The sequence below is a fragment of the Vicia villosa genome, linkage group LG1 (genome assembly GCF_029867415.1).
Source record: "Vicia villosa cultivar HV-30 ecotype Madison, WI linkage group LG1, Vvil1.0, whole genome shotgun sequence".
Taxonomy (NCBI): Eukaryota; Viridiplantae; Streptophyta; class Magnoliopsida; order Fabales; family Fabaceae; genus Vicia; species Vicia villosa.
In genome coordinates, this window is record NC_081180.1 from 161594720 (window position 1) to 161613648 (window position 18929).

General features: G+C 35.3%; 1 protein-coding gene across 1 annotated transcript; it reads right to left on the reverse strand.

Annotated features, from left to right (window-relative positions):
- Positions 1–13182: 13182 nt before the first annotated feature.
- Positions 13183–18631, reverse strand: LOC131619787 (beta-carotene isomerase D27, chloroplastic-like). Its single transcript, XM_058890849.1, has 7 exons — positions 18383–18631; positions 18162–18301; positions 17326–17418; positions 13958–14019; positions 13735–13841; positions 13515–13607; positions 13183–13434 (listed from the first exon to the last, which is right to left on the reverse strand). The coding sequence occupies exons 1-7, from the start codon at positions 18588–18590 to the stop codon at positions 13394–13396; spliced, it is 744 nt and encodes a 247-aa protein (XP_058746832.1). The 5' UTR covers positions 18591–18631; the 3' UTR covers positions 13183–13393.
- Positions 18632–18929: the final 298 nt, after the last annotated feature.

Sequence of the window (18929 nt, forward strand, 5' to 3'; positions counted from 1 at the left end):
CTCAAACATTCAATAAAAAATATTTGATAATTCATTTATTTTCACTTCATTTTTTTTACACTTCTCATTTAACATATATATTTTATGAATATCCAAAAAAATCACAAAAAAAATATTTATTTGATGCATTTTTATTAGGTTTAAAATGACTTGTTTTTAAGTGTTTTAATACTTTAAAAATAGTTTTTTTCACTTGATTTTCAAAACCTAATCACTTGTAAATATTTTGTGATCAAACCCTAATCACTTAGGTCTTAATAAGGTATAAGCTTTATCTTTATCTTAATTAAGTTGACTTTTGTCAAAATTCAAACTGTTTTCAACAAACGATCAAAGTTCTTCAAAACGATGAAACCTCGCGTCTTTTTAACAAAAAAAACAATCAACCATGTTTTATAAAATAAAACATGGGCCTCTCCTTATGAGTTGTAAGTCCCATTCCTTTTTTGCTTTTGTACATATTTTCTTAAATGCTTTTTGTACATAACTTTTGCAAAACTTTTGTTTTAAATCAAAACCTTTTCAAAAAAACATCTTGGGCATCCCTTATGGTATAAGTCCCATTCCTTTGTATAAAATTAGGTTTTTCTCATTGTATATATACCTATCTTTTTATACCTCGATCAATTTGATTTAAACCCTCGAATAACAAATTAAAAATTAGGGTTTTCTTCAAATCTTCCTGGGCCTCCCTCAAGGTATAAGTCCCAACCCCCTTTGTAAATATTTGTTTACATAGCCTTGAATAAACTCATTGGGCCTCTCCCCGAGTATAAGTCCCAACTCCCGTGTACATAACCTTGTTTGACAAGTCGTTCATCCTTAAAGGTATATTTCCTTCATAAACTCCAATGTACACACACACTTTATCATATATATACTTGTTCATATACTTGTTCATGTTTGTTCATACTTGTTCATATGCTTGTTCATGTTATATATGCTTGTTCAACTTAGTACAACACTAGGTTCCCCATAGCCTCCTATTGGGCTTCGTGCAAAGAATCTCCCTTAGCTAGGTTAGGACATAGAGTATGGTTTCCCGGTGAAATCGCTCTAAGAGCTCAAACCAACTATACCATGCCTCCTCTTGGGCTTCATACAAACGACTTGTCCCTCCCATAGCCTCCTCTTGGGCTTACAATGCAAGGACCGATTGTCCCTCCCATAGCCTCCTCTTGGGCTTACAATGCAAGGACCCTCGGATAGCCTCCTCTTGGGCTTCGTACAAGGACCCACGGGCTTCTTAAAAGCATCCCCATAATCCAAATCAAATACCCTAGGAGATTAGACATTTATCATCTCTATGATAGGAGTATCTCATCTATATCATCACAATCAATCAAACTTAACTTTTTTGCCACAAGGCTGGCTAATCAATCAAACCTTTTGCCACAAGGCTGGCTTATCAAAAGTTTTTGCCACAAGGCTGGCTTATCAAAACTTTTTGCCACAAGGCTGGCTTATCAAAACTTTTTGTCACAAGGCTGGCTTATCAAAAGTTTTTGCCACAAGGCTGGCTTATCAAAACTTTTTGCCACAAGGCTGACTTATCAAAAGTTTTTGCCACAAGGCTGGCTAATCAAAACTTATTTTTGCCACAAGGCTGGCTAAACAAAACATCTTTATCATTCTAAGAACCATAAGTGGCACAACCCATGTCTTATAATGAAAAGATTCAAACAAAAATCAAACAGATGTATGTGATGAAATAGATTAAATACATCGAGCATTTAGATGACATTTGTCTCTTATCCTTTGCTTCCACTAGCATAAGTGGGAACTACGATTGCTCTGACTTTCTCAACATCCCTTTGAGAATACGTAGGCACAAGGTTGTATCCTTGGCGAGCAAAACTTCTATCTCCCTCAAACCACTCAAACCTTAGCACCCGTAGACCCCGAGCTACAGATGCTCTGATTCCCTCTAAGGGATATGTATGCAGAAGATTGCGATGATCTTTGCGAGCATAATCAAACAAATACCTTAGATCCCACCTATCTAACAACAGAAAACCTCCCTTATAGCATAGCATGAAATAAACAGACAAACATAACAAAGAAACCTATAGAGTACTATAGATACGTTGGGTGCTAATACCTTCCCTTCGTATAACCAACCCTCTTACCCGGAATCTCTCCCCCCTTTTTGCATTGCTTTTAATTTTGTATTATTTACATTGCATATATTTTAAGGTTTGTGCAACTTTTTTCCTTTTCCTGCATTGGAAACAATAAAAAGTTTGGTCGTGACAAAAACAAAAATCATTTTCTTGAGCCCGAGCCCAGAGAAGGCATCCGGTGTCTCATCTCGATTTTCACGCGACAGAAAAATGGCGACTTCACTGGGGACTATCTTTTTATTGTTTCCAAAGAAAGGGTTAATTCTAATTGTTATGTTTTCATTTCATTCTTGTTACATGTGTGGTTCAGTGGTTCTGTTACTTGTGTGGTTCTGTTACAAGTGATACATTATGGACAAATCCTAACCCGGATTAAGTACACATAAGAATTAGGTGGAGGGTATAGTCATGTATGGCATACAAGGAGTTCAGTCCTTAACAAGCTGTCATGAGAATCCTTCCGCTCAGTGGAGGTTCCTTGTTGGTAGTATATGTTTAGCAAGTTCAGTTGCGAAGATATTGTTGCTTTCATTGAACCGTAGAAGCTGAGTTGGCCGTAGAACCTATTAACCCATCCTGGCCTTATTAGGTTGTGGCACAGAAACTATTCAGGTGAAGACTTGGATTAGTTGTCATGCGGAGAGCCACACTCAGACGAGTTTTTCTTGAGAATATTGCTAGCTCACAAGTTCAGTTGTGCAAGCCGGTAATATCTGAAAGAAGAATGTAGGCTCTAACGTATCAGTAGAACATGTTGTGCAGGTGATTAACCCCTAGTACTATCCCATGTTTGGTTCTCTGACCTCATGCTCGTGACATTGAACCTTTGAGCCTATGTGTACCATGTTTATATTACCATGTTTGCATTATCATGTTTGCTTTACCATGTTTGTATATGTGGTATTCATGCATCCATGCATTCATACATTCATTGAAAATCCATCTTTTCATAAAAACATGATTTTTCCAAAAATTTAGAGAATTTTCTTTGCAAACATTATAGGATTAAGTTATGGAATGGGTAAAGAGGCATACCAAAAGGTACGGTTTCAAAATGCCTAATGTGGAAAAACTGAGAGAGTTAGCATCTTTGGTACAAGATCCTTCCGATTTTAGGAAAAGCCATGGAAAGCTTTTGCCTATCTTGAACATTCATGTTGATGAAGGACTTCTCAAAACTCTGGTTCAGTTCTATGATCCCGTCTACCGGTGTTTCACCTTTCCAGACTACCAGTTGGTACCAACCTTAGAAGAATATGCCAATCTGTTGGGTATTCCTTTGTCTGACAAAATACCTTTCAATGGTTTGGAAGCCATTCCTAAATCACAAGTCATTGCAGCAAGTATTCACTTGAAGAAATCCGAAGTAGACAGTAATTGGGCTACCAAAGGAAATCTCCCAGGTTTGACTTCGAAGTTCTTAATGAAGAAAGCTTTTGATTTCGCCGAAATTGGTAGCCTAATAGCTTTTGAAGCTATATTAGCTTTGCTCATCTATGGGTTGGTTCTGTTTCCCAACGTCAACGACTTTGTTGATATCAACGCCATAAAAATCTTTTTGATTGGAAATCCTGTTCCGACTTTGCTTGGTGACATGTATTTCTCTGTCCATCACAGAAATCGCCAAGGCGATGGGATCATTGTGTGTTGTGCACCTCTGTTGTTCAAATGGATTGTTTCACACTTACCTAAGTCTCCTATCTTCAAGGAAAACCGAGAAGGCTTGCGTTGGCCTCGAAGACTTATGTACCTTACTAATAATGATATTCATTGGTATACTTTGGCTCGCTGTGGTACAAAAACCATTGACAGTTGTGGAGAGTTCGCCAACGTACCCCTCATTTGTACACAAGGAGGAATTAACTACAATCCGATCTTAGCCCGACGACAACTCAGATATGCAAATTCAGTTAAACCCATTGGTCTCATAGTGGAAAGCTACTTCTATCAAGAGGGGGAGGATCCTCAAGGGTTAAAAGCAAGAATGGTGAGAGCTTGGTACGACATCCGAAGGAAAGAAAAAGGTGGGGTAAGGAATTGCATTGCCATGGATGCCTACACCTGTTGGGTAAAGAAAAGAGCAAAGGAGTTTCAAATGCCTTATGATTATGAAAAACCCATGTTCCCTGTGGTATCTAAACTACCCAACATTCGAATTGACACTATGGAGGAATACCAAGAGACTCTGGCCAAGATAAGGTTAGAGAAAGACGCTTGGGAAGACAAGTTTCGTAAGACTGATGTGGAAAACAAAAAGTTGAAGAAACGGGTGAAAGATCACGAAGAAACCCTCTACTGTCAAGATGGATGGCTCATGAGTAAAGATGAGAAGATCCGTCGAAAAGACGCTGCAATCAGGAGGTATATTAAAGAAAGCAAGAAAAAGCTTGAAGGCTCAACAAGCAACGCCCCAACTCCTGACGATTAGAAGAATGTTGTTGACAAACTAAGGACCGAAAAGGCCGAGTTGAAAGCTTACTATGGGAAAGAAATCATGAAGCTCAAGCTGTATAACGCATTTGGTTCTTCATCCGATGAGGATGCTTAGGAATGTTTAGCTTTTATTTATCATTTGCTTTTGTAGGAGCCACGCTCCAATGTTGTAACACTTTCCCAGCATTTCAATAAATTGATAGTTTGTGTTCAAATGTTTGCAAGAAAATAATCTTTAAAATATTTGAAAAAATCATAAACTTTTTTGCATACATCATTCTGCATTTTGAGTCTGTTGTCTAGAGTCTCATCTTTTGGATTTTCCTCCATTAGACTGTCAAGCTGTCGCGCCTCAAAGTTTCTCGATCGCGCTCGCAATCAGATCACAAATACAATACTCGTTCAAGCAAAAGAAGAGTGATGGAAAGCTCTGAACAAGAGAATATTGAGCTCCGTGGTATAGTGACCACCCTTCAAGAAAAGTTGGAAAGTCTCACTACTCTGGTTGACTCCTTAGTGGTTGCGCAGAATCAACAGCCACCACCCAACAGTCAAGCAACAGTGATATCTGAGATCACTACTCCAGTCTCTACAGTTGCATTCAGCATTCCATCTTTCTCCATGCCAGAAGGTTGGGGCACGCCTTTCAGCTTCGGTACAGGTTTTCGCCATAATGTTTCTGGGGTTCAAGCAACCACAACTGAAGCGCCTACTGCACAAAGTTCAGTGTTCACTCCAAATCAGGGGGTAACCTTTTCTCAAGTCACTATGTCGGTTTCTCAACCCATTATGACGGTTGCAACTCCTATGGTTCACACTGTTCCTTATGAGGGCAACGAGATTTATCACGATCAAGGTGATAGCACAAATCAGCGTAACCTCATGGAAGATCTCCAAGAGCAATTTAACAAGATACAACTAGAAGTCAAAGCTATTCGTGGGAAAGACTTCTTCGGGAAGAATGCCCAAGAGCTATGTTTAGTTCCCAGTGTACAAATACCAGCTAAATTCAAGGTCCCTGACTTTGAGAAGTACAAAGGTATTTCTTGTCCACAAAGCCATCTCCTGATGTATGCTAGGAAGATGTCTACTTATGCAGATAATCATCAGTTGCTCATCCATTACTTTCAAGATAGTTTGACTGGTGCCGCACTGAAGTGGTACACAGGATTGGATAGCACCAACATTCGGACTTTCAACGACCTAGGCGAGGCCTTCGTCCGACAATACAAATACAAATCGGATATGGCTCCAGACAGAGACCAGCTCCGATCCATGGCTCAAAAAGACCATGAAGCTTTCAAAGAATATGCCCAACGATGGAGAGAAACTGCTGCTCAGATTAATCCACCGTTAAAAGAGAAAGAGATGACAAAGATCTTCTTGAATACTCTTGGCCCATTTTATTATGAACGCATGATTGCTAGTGCTCCATGTGATTTCACCGAAATGGTAAACATGGGGATGCGTCTAGAAGAAGGAGTCCGAATCGGACGACTAACTAAAGAAGGTGGATCTTCAAGTGGAACCAAAAAGTTTGGAAGTGGTTTCCCAAAGAAGAAAGAACCAAGTGTTGATATGGTATCCCAAGGAAAGCCAAGAGGAAATGTCAATCGTCAACGACAGATTGCTGCTATCGCACCAGCCGTTAATGCAGCACCGAATCCGGGATTTACCCCGCAGTTTCAACAACAACAGCCTCAACAACAGGCTCAACAGTTCAACAACAATCAGAATCGTGTGCAAAGAGCTTTACAGTTCGATCTGATTCCAATGACCTACACAGAGTTGTATCCTGCTTTGATTGAAAGAGGTCTTGTTCAAACTAAAGCACCACCACCAGTACCTGAGAAACTCCCATGGTGGTACAAAGCTGAGATCTCGTGCCCTTATCATCAATGAGCACCCGACCATGATCTCGAGCATTGCATAGCTTTGAAACATGAAGTTCAGAGGTTGGTTAGATCAAATTTTCTCTCTTTCATAAATTTAAATCCGAATGTGCAAGCAAATCCGCTGCCCAATCATGGAGGGCATGCTGTAAACCTAGTTCGTGAAGGCCCTGGGCAATACCGAATCTACGACATAAACTTATCAAGAGCAAATTTGGTACAAATGCACGCCACTCTCTGTCAAATGCGAGACTTTCGCCGACATCACTATGGTTCCTGTAGCATATGTTGCGTAGATCCTCATGGATGTTCGACTGTGAGAAGAGATCTTCAAGTTTTGCTAGATGATGGTACTATTCAAATCTTCAGAAATAGGAATGAAGATGAAGTTAACATGATAGAATGTTGTCCGCATGAGCATTTAGTCTTAGATATCAACTCGATAACGCCTGAAGTTAACATCATCATTCCTTATTTCAGCATGCCTGAGCGCCTAGAGGTTACTTACAACAAGCCAAGGGTTCTTGTTGCTTCTTTGATCATTTGTCTACCTGGACCTGTTCCTTATGACTCTGACAAGGCAGTTCCCTACAACTACAATGCAACAATGATAAAGAATGGACAAGAAGTTCCCATACCTACTCTTTCACCTGTCGTGAATATCGCCGATGTGAGTCGAGTAACAAGAAGTGGATGTGTGTACACTCCACTACCTTCAAAGCAGCCCGTTGCTCCTGCAACCAGGCAAAATCCTGTTGATACGCCGGTGGGGAATCCTGTGGAAATTCCTATCAGTAATACAAACACTGATGTTGGCCAATCCAATGGAACCAATGTCAATCCTAACTTTGATGAAATCCTGAAACTGATCAAAAGAAGCGAATACAAAATTGTGGATCAGCTTATGCATACTCCTTCAAAGAACTCAATACTTTCGTTGCTTTTAAACTCTAAAGCCCATAGGGAAGCCCTGATGAGAGTTTTGGATCAAGCTTTTGTAGACCACGATGTGACTATTGACCACTTTGATGGGATAATAGCCAACATAACAACTTGCAACAATTTAAGCTTCTGTGATGAAGAACTCCCCAAGGAGGGAAGAAATCACAATCTTGCTCTGCACATTTCTATGAACTGCCAGTCAGACTCTTTGTCCAACATGCTGGTAGACACCGGATCTTCCTTGAATGTGATGCCGAAGACGACTCTTGCTCGTTTATCTTACCAAGGAATGCCTATGAAGTACAGTGGTGTAGTAGTCAAAGCATTTGATGGATCTCGAAAATCTGTTATTGGCAAAGTCAACCTTCCCATGACAATTGGTCCACATACATTTCAAATCACCTTCCAGGTCATGGACATTCAAGCTGCTTATAGCTGTCTGTTAGGACGACCATGGATCCATGAAGCAGGGGCAGTAACTTCTACGCTCCATCAAAAGTTAAAATTTGTAACAAATGGAAAATTGGTAACAATAAGTGGGGAGCAAGCCTTGATGGTGAGCCACTTATCCACTTTCTCTTTCATTGGCGCTGATAATATGGAAGGAACGTGGTTCCAAGGTCTCTCTTTGGAAGACGAATCTTCCAAAAAGAAAGCATCCATCTCTTCTTACAAAGAGGCAGTGAAAGTAGTAAAAGATGGAACTACCACTGGCTGGGGGCTGTCATACCCCAAATTTGTCCTACCCTTTACTTCTAACTGGCTTAGGCTTTGCGTTCATGTACATACATCATTTAGGCTATAACTCACATGCATGCATTCATACCATTGGTACTATTCAAAGATTAACAAGGAGGAGCTTTATTGCAAAGAAGTATGATCAGAGAATGAGAAAACTGAAGTATAATCATGTGGCTCTATGTTCATTGAAGTCCTCCTGGATTGGGGTGTCTCTCTGCTTCAAATCAGGGCATTGATTAGAGGGTACAAGCTTGCAAATCATCTGGTTCTTTAAATCAGGGTTTCTTTGACCAAAGTCAACCAGTTGACTTTCTGGTCAACATTTAATCAGAAGTGGCTTCTATGTGTGGAAAACTTCTCATAATGACTGTGTGGACGTGTTTGTTTGACTGGATGTGAGTGGAAGAGATTTAATCGGGAATTTCATCAATAGTCGGAAAAATCAGAACAGTTGACTTTTGGGTCAAAATCGGGAAAATTATTCAAATATTGACTTTTGGTGGAAAATTAATCAAGAAAAGTCGAAGAATGGATAAAATCGGGAGTTCGGCAAAAAGTTGGGAAAAATAGAAAAAAGGACATTCCAACACTTAGAAAAATTTTTGATGTCTTAAATCTTGTTGAGCAGTCCACTTCAGCACCAGATTACACGTGGCAAACGGCATTTTTCGGAGAAATTTCCAACATCAAAGTTGTTCCTCTCATGGAGGAGAACAACTTTGTAGTTGGACACTTTTTCATTTGAAGCTTGTATGAAGAGTTAAAGTGGTGTGAAGTTGCTGGAAACTCATTTGAATCAAGTCACATTCCAGGTCACCAGTCAGGTCATGACCTGGCATTTTCACAAACACATGGCATGCCAAATCTCCAGTCATTTTTAGAGCTGTACAGAAGTGATATGAACGCAAACTTGGTATCATTCTCTTCTTTGCCATGTCATCTATCCATAGAAACAAGAATTGGGACAATTGAGCAAATATTGAGTGAGATACAAGCCTTCAAAGTGGTGCCCCAACCCTGACCAAATTCTGCAGGCAGCCATGACACAGAATTCTGGGCACGCAACGCATTTCAGCAAACACGTGGTGGACCAAATGTCAAAGCCTATTTCTTCCTCCACAAGTCTCTATCTTAAACAAGCCCAGTTCTAAGCTATTCCTTGCCATGTCCTCTATCCAATGAGACCAGTATCACTGATTTTGGACATGTATTGATCGAGATAGAGAGGCTCAAAGTACCACCCTTGCAGAGTCACGTTCTGGCCATACGCATGTGACAGCAAGCTGCTGGGCGTGTGCAGTGGTATTCGCATGAATTCAAGGCCATTTTTCTCATACTTTTAGGCTTTATTTTGAGATATTTTCAACACCAATCTTGTTCTATCCCATGCCCTCTTTGATATGACACCATTCTTGCATCAGTTAACAACCCATGGCTTGAGATATAAGTGTCCAAAGTAAGCACCACAACATGAAAAAAAAAAAAACAAAACAACACACAATTGCACTACACACACATTAAAGTCCCACATTGGAAAGATGAAAAAGTTGTGCTACAAGTCCCACATTGGAAAAATGAGAAAGAGGTATTGCAAACTATTCCAAGTCCCACATTCAAGGATTGAGAATCACAAACTAATGGTTGGCAATATAAATAGAAACTCATACATCAACCATTTCTCACCTCCACTCTTCACTATATCACTATACCTCTCCCCCTCTCTCTCCCTCTCTCTCTCTCCTCTCTCTCCTCTCTCTCTCTCTCTCTCTCTCCTCTCTCTCTCTCTCCTCTCTCTCTCTCCTCTCTCTCTCTCTCTCTACTCTCTTTCTCCTTTCTCTCACTACTCTCTCTCTCTCCTCCCTCACCAAACTAGGTAATAAAAATAGTTTTTTTCTTTTATTCTCTTTGATTGATTAATTGTTTTTTTCTTTTAGATAAAAAACAACAAAAATAATTTTCCTACCAACTAGTTTTTTTTTAAATTTCTTTTAAGTGACTTTTAATTAGTATTTTTGTAGAATTTTAATAAATAGTTTTTCATACAAAAAAAAAACCATAAATAGATAATAGTCTTCTTTATTAATTCAAATTAGCTTTTTTTCTGAAATAAAAATGAGATAGTTCATGAATATATTTTCACAAATAGTTTAGATTTAATTCTTTCTTTCTTTGTGAATATTTTCCATATATGTGAAATGTCTAAAATGCCCTTGATCCTTAGTATTGTCTTTTCCATTTAATTGCTTTTTCCTCCCTTATTTTCTTGTAGAATTAGAACAACATAGAATATAGAAAATAGGCTAGTCTCCCCCTTTTTGCATTCTTTTTTCTTTTACAACCATAAAACATTAATAAATACTTGAATAAAATCCCCTTAAAAAACACCAACCAAAAACACTTCAAAAAACCTAATAAATGTTCAGACTTAAAACAAAAGTGAGGAAGTGATGCGAGACCTTGTAGTAGGTTCTCGTCATCATGGAATTACCCTAAAAGACACAAACCAATCATTTCTTTTTCTTTTGCCTGCCTGGCACCTAAGGGCACCGTTACCTCCGCTCCACTGCATCCTAGGTCGATCCCTTATGCAAGAGCGTGAGCGTTAACTCCGCCCAACTAAAAAACACAAAAACAAACGGAAAATCGTTAGCCGAGCTACGGTAACTCTGATTCCTGAAAAGGATACGTAGGCAGCGGGGTAGGGCCCGTGCGAGTACAATTCTTTGTTTTCCCTACATTTTGCATTCATTTCGCATTTAGACATAGACATAGTACACACCCTTTAGATAGAAACAAACATAGGTGGATACCATCGAGTACGATGGGCGTGAGGGGTGCTAATACCTTCCCCTTGCGTAACCGACTCCCGTACCTTGATTCTCTGGTCGCAAGACCCTGTTCCTTCCTTTGTTAGGTTTCCTGATATTCCTTTCCCTTATGGGATAAATATATTGGTGGCGACTCTGTTCATTTTTCGCGAGCGTGCGACAAACTTAGATATCAAAACAAGTGTCCCGATATCTGTCTCAGGAGTTTGAGTTACCTCTTGAGAATGGTGTGAAACCCAAGCAAGAAAGGGTCATTGAAGGGAAGGCTGGCAGTCAGGCTGTAGGTCCTCCTAACTTTGAACAACCTACTTTGGTTAGGAAGAAAAAGCTAAAGAAGGATGGTTATGGCATAATTCATCCAAATATAATGACTTCCCATATGTCGGAAAATGTGGTTAACCAAAGACATGATAGGATGATTCGTTAAGTTGGAGATGGTGAGTTGAAGTCCAGTCACAAGATATATGTATCAACTAGTTCTCTAAACATTCCAGTTGTTGATAAGTCTGGTCTAGCTACTGGTGGAAGTATGAGTGTTGTTCCACTCAAGTTTAGGTCTATGAGAAATCATCATAATAAAGATATCCAGGAAACAAACTTGAGAAATCTTGATGGTGATAAGGATGTGACAGATATCATGTACGACATGTTGATAGAGCCTCATGTGCATAAGGATAATGATAATCATATTCATGAAGATGTTGAGGTTGATATTGCTATAGCTAATGGTGTTGTTTGTAACCATGGTTGAGCATTTGAAGATGTGAAGACTCAAGGTGAAGGTGTGAATGAAAGCATTTGTTGATCAAAGAACAACACCTCTACTCAGTCCACATGAATAAAGTGCCTTCAATTTTAGTGCTAGCTGCTACGAATGAAGACCTTAACAGAGAGAGAGAGAGAGAGAGAGAGAGAGAGAGAGAGAGAGAGAGAGAGAGAGTTCAAAACAAATTTTCATCAAGTGTGTTAGCTTCTTCCCAAAGGTTCTATTTATAGATCCACTTGTTTAGGCTACAAGCTAAAAAAACCAACTTAAGTACACTGTAGCTTACATTGTTTTGTATTTCACTTAAGTGCACAGTACCTTAAAGTATTATATATTCTACTCCAATGCATTATATTTTATGATGTTCTACAATTCACCAGTTGTGGGCATTTTTTACGGGTACCCATAGGGTATGGACCAAATTGTCATCCCTAATCATGTCTATATTGAACATAAAGTATAGACTGTGCCACCCTTGTCCAGTTCAATATTGGATCCTTATACATTTATCTTATTATGCAGGATGGGAAAATTCCATATAGATAACTCATGTCCCTTAGCATGATTTATGGAGTACCCATCAACTGTCTTTTTGGTCATCAAGTTACGAATGAGTTTTGATTAGTAATAAAGTACTCGACTCCATATCTAGGGTCCATCGTGATTTAAGGTCGAACAGTGGTATACACAACTATCATCATGAGAATAACTTATGAAATTTTGCATAATATTCTATGTAGTATTATCATAGCAGGTCAATCAAGTATAAATATTACTCTTAATATTCATACCTATGTGAGGACTTTATAACTCTTTATCCATGATCTATGAGATGTGATCATCAGTCAATCCACATAATAGTCTCATGCTTTAAATTTATCTTACTTCACAACAAAGCTTGACTACTTATACTTTAATAATAGCAACCTTATGTTTAATGGGACCTCATGATTAAGCCATACTTGTTTTTCATTAAACGGACTAACTATTCTAGAGACTTTATTACTTTAAAAAAACAAAATAAAATAAAAACTTTTATTATTAATAAATACTTCGATACAAATACCGAAACTACTGACTTATAGGCTTACACTAACACTACATACAATACAATAACCTATAAATAAGGACATTTTTTGGCGAGGGAAAATTTGTATTGAAGATATATGTGATAAGTTCAAAACCTCCAAATACCTAGCATATGGAAGCAAGGGAAAGAGTAGTCCACGTAAAAAAAATAGAGCTAACTTCCTCTTATAAGAAAAAGGATAAACCACAAATGCTACAATCAATTTCACAACACTTAGCAACAAAAAAAATTAAAGACCTGGTATGGGAACACAAATTTGCGTTCATTAGATCTTTCTATATTTGACATTTTTGTAAAATGATAGTCTAAGGACTGAATTGATAATTTATTAAAAAATACATATCAAATTAGACAAATTGATCATTTTAATATATTTTAAGATTAAATTAGACAAAATAATAATCTAAGGACTAAATTGTTACTTTATTAAAAAATACAAATGCAATGAACGATAATTTTTTTTGATAAACAATGAACGACATAATTTGTCCATAGTGAAACAACTTTAATTCATTTAGCTCTTAGTGTTTATTGTCAAATTTGATGTTTTTGTAATTGCTATCTCCATACTTGGTACATTAGCTAAGACAATTTGTTGCATGGTTTTTCTTTGCTTTGCCTGCATTATATGTGAAGAGGTTAGTTACATTATTCTCAAAATAAATATAAGCAATATTGTGAAAATAATTATATTATTACATATTTTATAACAGGGTTGCTTGAGTGCAGGATCATCAGTTGATGGTGGTGGTTCCTGGCCAAATATCATCTCACAACTCATATCATCAAAATCTGTAAAATAATCTTCAATTTCAGAACTAGAATAATGTATATTTGTACATATGATATTTATTGTATATTTCGAAAACTAATTTGGATTATTGTTTACTAGTAAAATATTTGTGGGAATAGTACTTACTTGGGACCATGTTGACTGGCATACCAAAGGAGTCTTTTATGAATATTTGAGATGGCATTTTGCAGAGATTAGTACACATTCCAACACAATTTGTTTCTTCTAAGAATCTGCATGTATTGTTTAAACAAATTTTAGGACAAGATCCATTCATGTGAAAATAATTAGTATATTATGAACAATTTTTTAATAAAGATTAAAATTTAAAGAAGGAAAGTAAAGGTACCTGCACTTTTTTATGTAGACAATATTTTTTTCTTTTTTTCCATTGACTTCTGATTCTCTCACCTTTGCATAGTGTAATAAGATTAATGTTTTAGTCATCAACAATGACATTTTAAAAAGTATAAATATAATATCCATAAGCATCTTCTACCTTATGTTATTTTATTGAGGTAAACAACTATTTTTCTCAAAGAAATAAAACGCTTACATTGACACAAATATTTTAAATTTTTTAGTATCCCTTTCAACCAAAAAATTTATTCTTATTGAAATTATGTAAAGAATTTTTTTTAAAAGGAAAGAGAATGGAGAATTACATTGAACGAGTTTGTGTTAAGTTCATCGGAAAAAATATAAAGTAAAATATGTGAAAGAATTAGAAACATGAAATGTTAGTAATTCAAAGAAACTTTGATCAATAATTATGCTTTTCAGTTAATAGGTATGCAAATAACAAAATATGATATTGCTAAAGAGGTTTCAGACCATTTAAAATATTTGTCTAATCAATCTAATATTGCAAAATATTGTCAACTGAAGAGTGGCATTATAGCTCTTAAAAAATAATATGATTATTCAAGAATTTTAGTCGATCATGACTAGTTTATAGGTTAAATTGGCTCTTATAGAATCAAAGAGGACATAATTTATCATTATCTAATGTTTATTATATTCTTAACCTCAGTTTGAGTCCTGCTTCTATTAGTTAATCATATTCTGGTTAGTCAGTTATGTTTTCTTCTACTTTATGTTTTTTGCGAGATCTACATTCCTTGAGACTGATTGGGATGTGCCACCTTTTACTTTCACTCCTTATTTATCATCCTTTTTTGTTTGAATTCTTCATCTTCTAGTTTTTATTTATAGAGTTGTTTTCCTAGACATGTTTCTTCTTCTAGATTAAAATAGTTGACTTCTACTAAAGATTTAGAAAGTTAGAAACCAATGATATTTCAAATTGTTATGGTTTTAAATTTACTAAAATTTTAGATTTACCTTTTAGTAAAAGTGTTTCAATTTCATATGCATTTTTTGACTTAGTTCACTTTGATGTATTGGGTCCACCTGCGGTACTTACTAAAGGTGGATCTAGATATTATATTTTGTTTATTTAAGAATATATTCGTTTTGTTTGGGGTTTATCATATAAAAAACCATTCTTAATTTTTTTACATTTATTATATATTTCATGCTATGGTTAAGACTCAAAATAATATTTCATGCTATGGTTAAAGTGAATATACCTCTAATAGATTTTATAGATTATTTGCTTGTTGTGGAAGTATTCACCGTATATCTTTTACTAATACTCCTCAATAGGAATGGCAAAAAAAACATGTATCCGTAGGTACCCACGGATAAGTCCTGTCACGAGCATGGGTTGGATAGCTTAATGGATCCACTGATAAAATAAATAGATATTTAGTTATCCGTTTCCTTACGAGCACATATACAACTTTGATAATACTCGTATCTGCGGGTATCCGTATCCGTTAATAATTAACAAAATTACTTAAATATTAATTTTTTAATCTAAATTTATTATTATTATTATTATTATGTTAAATATAAAATTATTATTATTATTATAATTGTTATTATTATTATTATTATTATTATTTTGTTGAATCTAACCAATAAAAGAAAAAAAATAAAATAAATGTCATTTATTTTTGTTATTATTGTTATGGGTAAAATTTGAAAATATTTTTTAGCAATAAAAAATTAATTAGTTATATTATTTTTTTTAAAATAAATAATAGTATTCATGGATATCCTAAATATCTGTGGGTATCTCAAAACCCGCGGATACCCTCACGAGTATGAGACAGGTACGGGTATCATATTTACTAAACGGAGCGGGTAGCGTGGGACTAATACTTATGCTAATGGGTACTCATTATCATCCCTACTCCTCAACAAAATTTAATTTCTGAAAGGAAGCATTCTGACAGACTAGTCGTTTTCTTTTGTTTTCTAGTTTCGGTTTTCATCGGTTTTAATGAACTTTAGAGTTAAGTGGTTCTTTATGTTGTTGATGATATTAATATAATATCATCGCATATCACATCAAATTTGTCTCCTTTTAAAAAAATTGTGTGATTATATCTCTGATTCTTCTTCTTTGAAAGTTTTTGGTTCTACTTGATTTGTTCTTCGTCCACAAGTTAAATGTGGTAAGTTGTCTTCTCGTTCTTTCATATATGTGTTTCTTGATTATTGAAATGTTGAAAAGGGTTGTTATTTGTATGATCCTCTGGAATAAAACTTACTGTTTTTTATCATGTCGTTTTCTCCCACTATAGTACTTAGCACTGTGAAAAACTAAAACTTGTATCATTCATTATTTTCGGAGAACCCAATTTTATATTTTTCTTTTTCTCTCATAATTTTCACTAGAGTTACTTGTTTTTCTTATGGAGATTAAACTAGTAACCCTTAAATCGTGTCTACTGTAGAGTTTTGTAGCTTTTATTTCTTAAAAGAGTAAGAAACAACATATTATCTTCCACTCTTCTACAAAAGTTGAGTAGTATACTATGATATTTACCACTACCAAAATAGTTTTGATTGTTTTAGTTACTTTATGAATAAACTCTCTGTATTGTGATAACAAGAGCGTTATTCAAATTTCACACAACTTACTCTTTGATGAATGCACCAAACACATTGATAATGATTATCATTTCACATGTCAACATCTTCAACATAGAACCATTACCCTATATTCATCTTTCTTGGAGGCTGCTTATTTATTTTAAGAATATGCATTTTAGTTAAAAAAAATTGTTTCTTGAGTAAATTTATTTATTTTATTGAAAGCCTACCATAGTGTTCTTATTTTTTACCAAATGGAGTGAGTGATTATAAACTGTTTGAATTGTAACAACTCAACGTGGCAGCTTATGAAACATAGAATAGAGCATTATGTCGGCAAATGACACTGGAATGATTAGGATAGTAAATAGCGGCCAAGATGAGAGTTTTCCACAAACAATGGAATTAGTTATTTCTGCTCTACCTAATTGAATCTCATAATGCCTTCCCAAACCATACACTTTCTTGTGTAAAAAAATAAAATTAATTAAAAATGAGACCATGCTTGCCAACAACGAGGACAACCCTAAATAAAAATTGTAACATTTTTTAATTGGTCTTATTTTGGTCTATTTTTTTAATGGGTCTAGAAGTAAAGGTATGTTTTTCTCTTGTTGAAATTGTGTAACGAACTATTCTGATTAGACAGTATAATTCATTTTGAATAATTATTTGTTCAAGTCAATAATATACACTTAGTTTATAAATTAAAAATGACATCATATAGTATATAATATATAAAGAAGTCATGAAAAATATATATAATTTTACCTCGGAGGGACCGAGTAACCAAGCAAAAAACAAAGTGGTGAAGACGGCAAAATATTCCCTTGCTAATTTTGATGGTGGCATCACTCTCCTTATCTGTAAACATAGTAATTACCATCATACTTCATTATATTATATGCTCAAACATTCAAATTAACAACAACCTCACACACACACACACACTATATATATATATATATATATATATATATATATATATATATATATATATATATATATATATATATATATATATATATATATATATATATATATATATTTATATTTTTTAGGAATCCGAGTAGTATTAGAAGTGGCAATGAATTAAGCATTCAAGATCTAAAAGACTTTATATTTATTTAAAATTTTAAAGTTTTGTTTGGATTGATAAAATCGGAATGAAGGGGGTACTATGAGATAGAAATGGAGTGATATTTCAATATTTGAATTATTTAAAATCGATTAAAACATACTAGAATAGAGTGGTAAGAATTTCGCTTCATTCCATCATTTACTACTATATTTTTTCTTTCTAATGTTCTATTATAAAATTTTCATATAATAGAATGGAATATTCTTTTCGCTCTATTTCATTCCGCTACATTCGACTTTGCTCCGTTTATGTTTTTGTTAATTTTATGATATTCAAATATATTCCAAACCAAAGGGATTATAGGTGAAATCTCTTATATATCTAACTTTTTCTCTACTAGTTGATGTAGGAGTTAATCATTCGTACTTAGATTCCAACATTAATCATTAATAGTTTGAAACTTGTAAAAGACATGAGACATGAGAAAGCACAAGAAGAAGATCACACAAAATTGAAAAGAACTCACCACCGAAAGTATTGGCTTTGGAAAGGCTCTATCAAGTGCATCTAAAACAACTTCTTGCTGTTGAACAGGACTAAATTTCTTCGAAGCCACAGTAGCTGCCTCAACAAGGCTATCAAAACCACTCTTATCATTACTGATTCCTGCACACAGGATTCAAAACTCATCACAAATTCATCAACAATAAAATAAAAAAATTACAAAATCCACTCTAAATGAACTACCTGTTGCAGCTTGAACACTTTTTGATAAATGGTTTATAGCTAACTTATCAAACCAATTATCTTTGTATACATGAGTTTTGCTTAATGTTTCTTCTGTAGGACGTGCAAGAACTCCAACTACAAAAGTGGGTTTTGGTTTGAGTCTTAGGTTCCAATGAGCTAAAGTTGGTGTTAGGCTCATGTTATGTGTAATCATTTTTGCATCCATTTGTGAGTGTTATTGAGTTTCACGTGTGAGAGAGGGTTATTATATAAGAGAGGCTTAATAAATAATAAGGACAAATAGGGCATGAAAAGCATCTTTGCCCAAAGCTCATGTTTATGATTCTGTTTTAGGAGTTTTGTTTTGTTGGTTTGTGGTACTTCTAGTTCCATCGACATGATGTGATGTGCTATAGAATTAATAATTATAGTTAACTTATGTCTAATACTTAAGCCACAAGTTGTGTTCCACTTTCACACTTCACCTTATTTTGTTTTAAATGAAAATAGACATAAATTATTTACAGCCGTTTGAATTTATCGTTTGATATAAGTATTTGAAAAT

Coding starts and splice junctions, on each gene's coding strand:
- LOC131619787 (XM_058890849.1), bottom strand. CDS start 18,590: ATGGATGCAAAAATGATTACACATAACATGAGCCTAACACCAACTTTA. Junction 18,302..18,382: donor AAGTGTTCAAGCTGCAACAG/GTAGTTCATTTA, acceptor TCCTGTGTGCAG/GAATCAGTAATGATAAGAGT. Junction 17,419..18,161: donor CAAAGCCAATACTTTCGGTG/GTGAGTTCTTTT, acceptor CTATGTTTACAG/ATAAGGAGAGTGATGCCACC.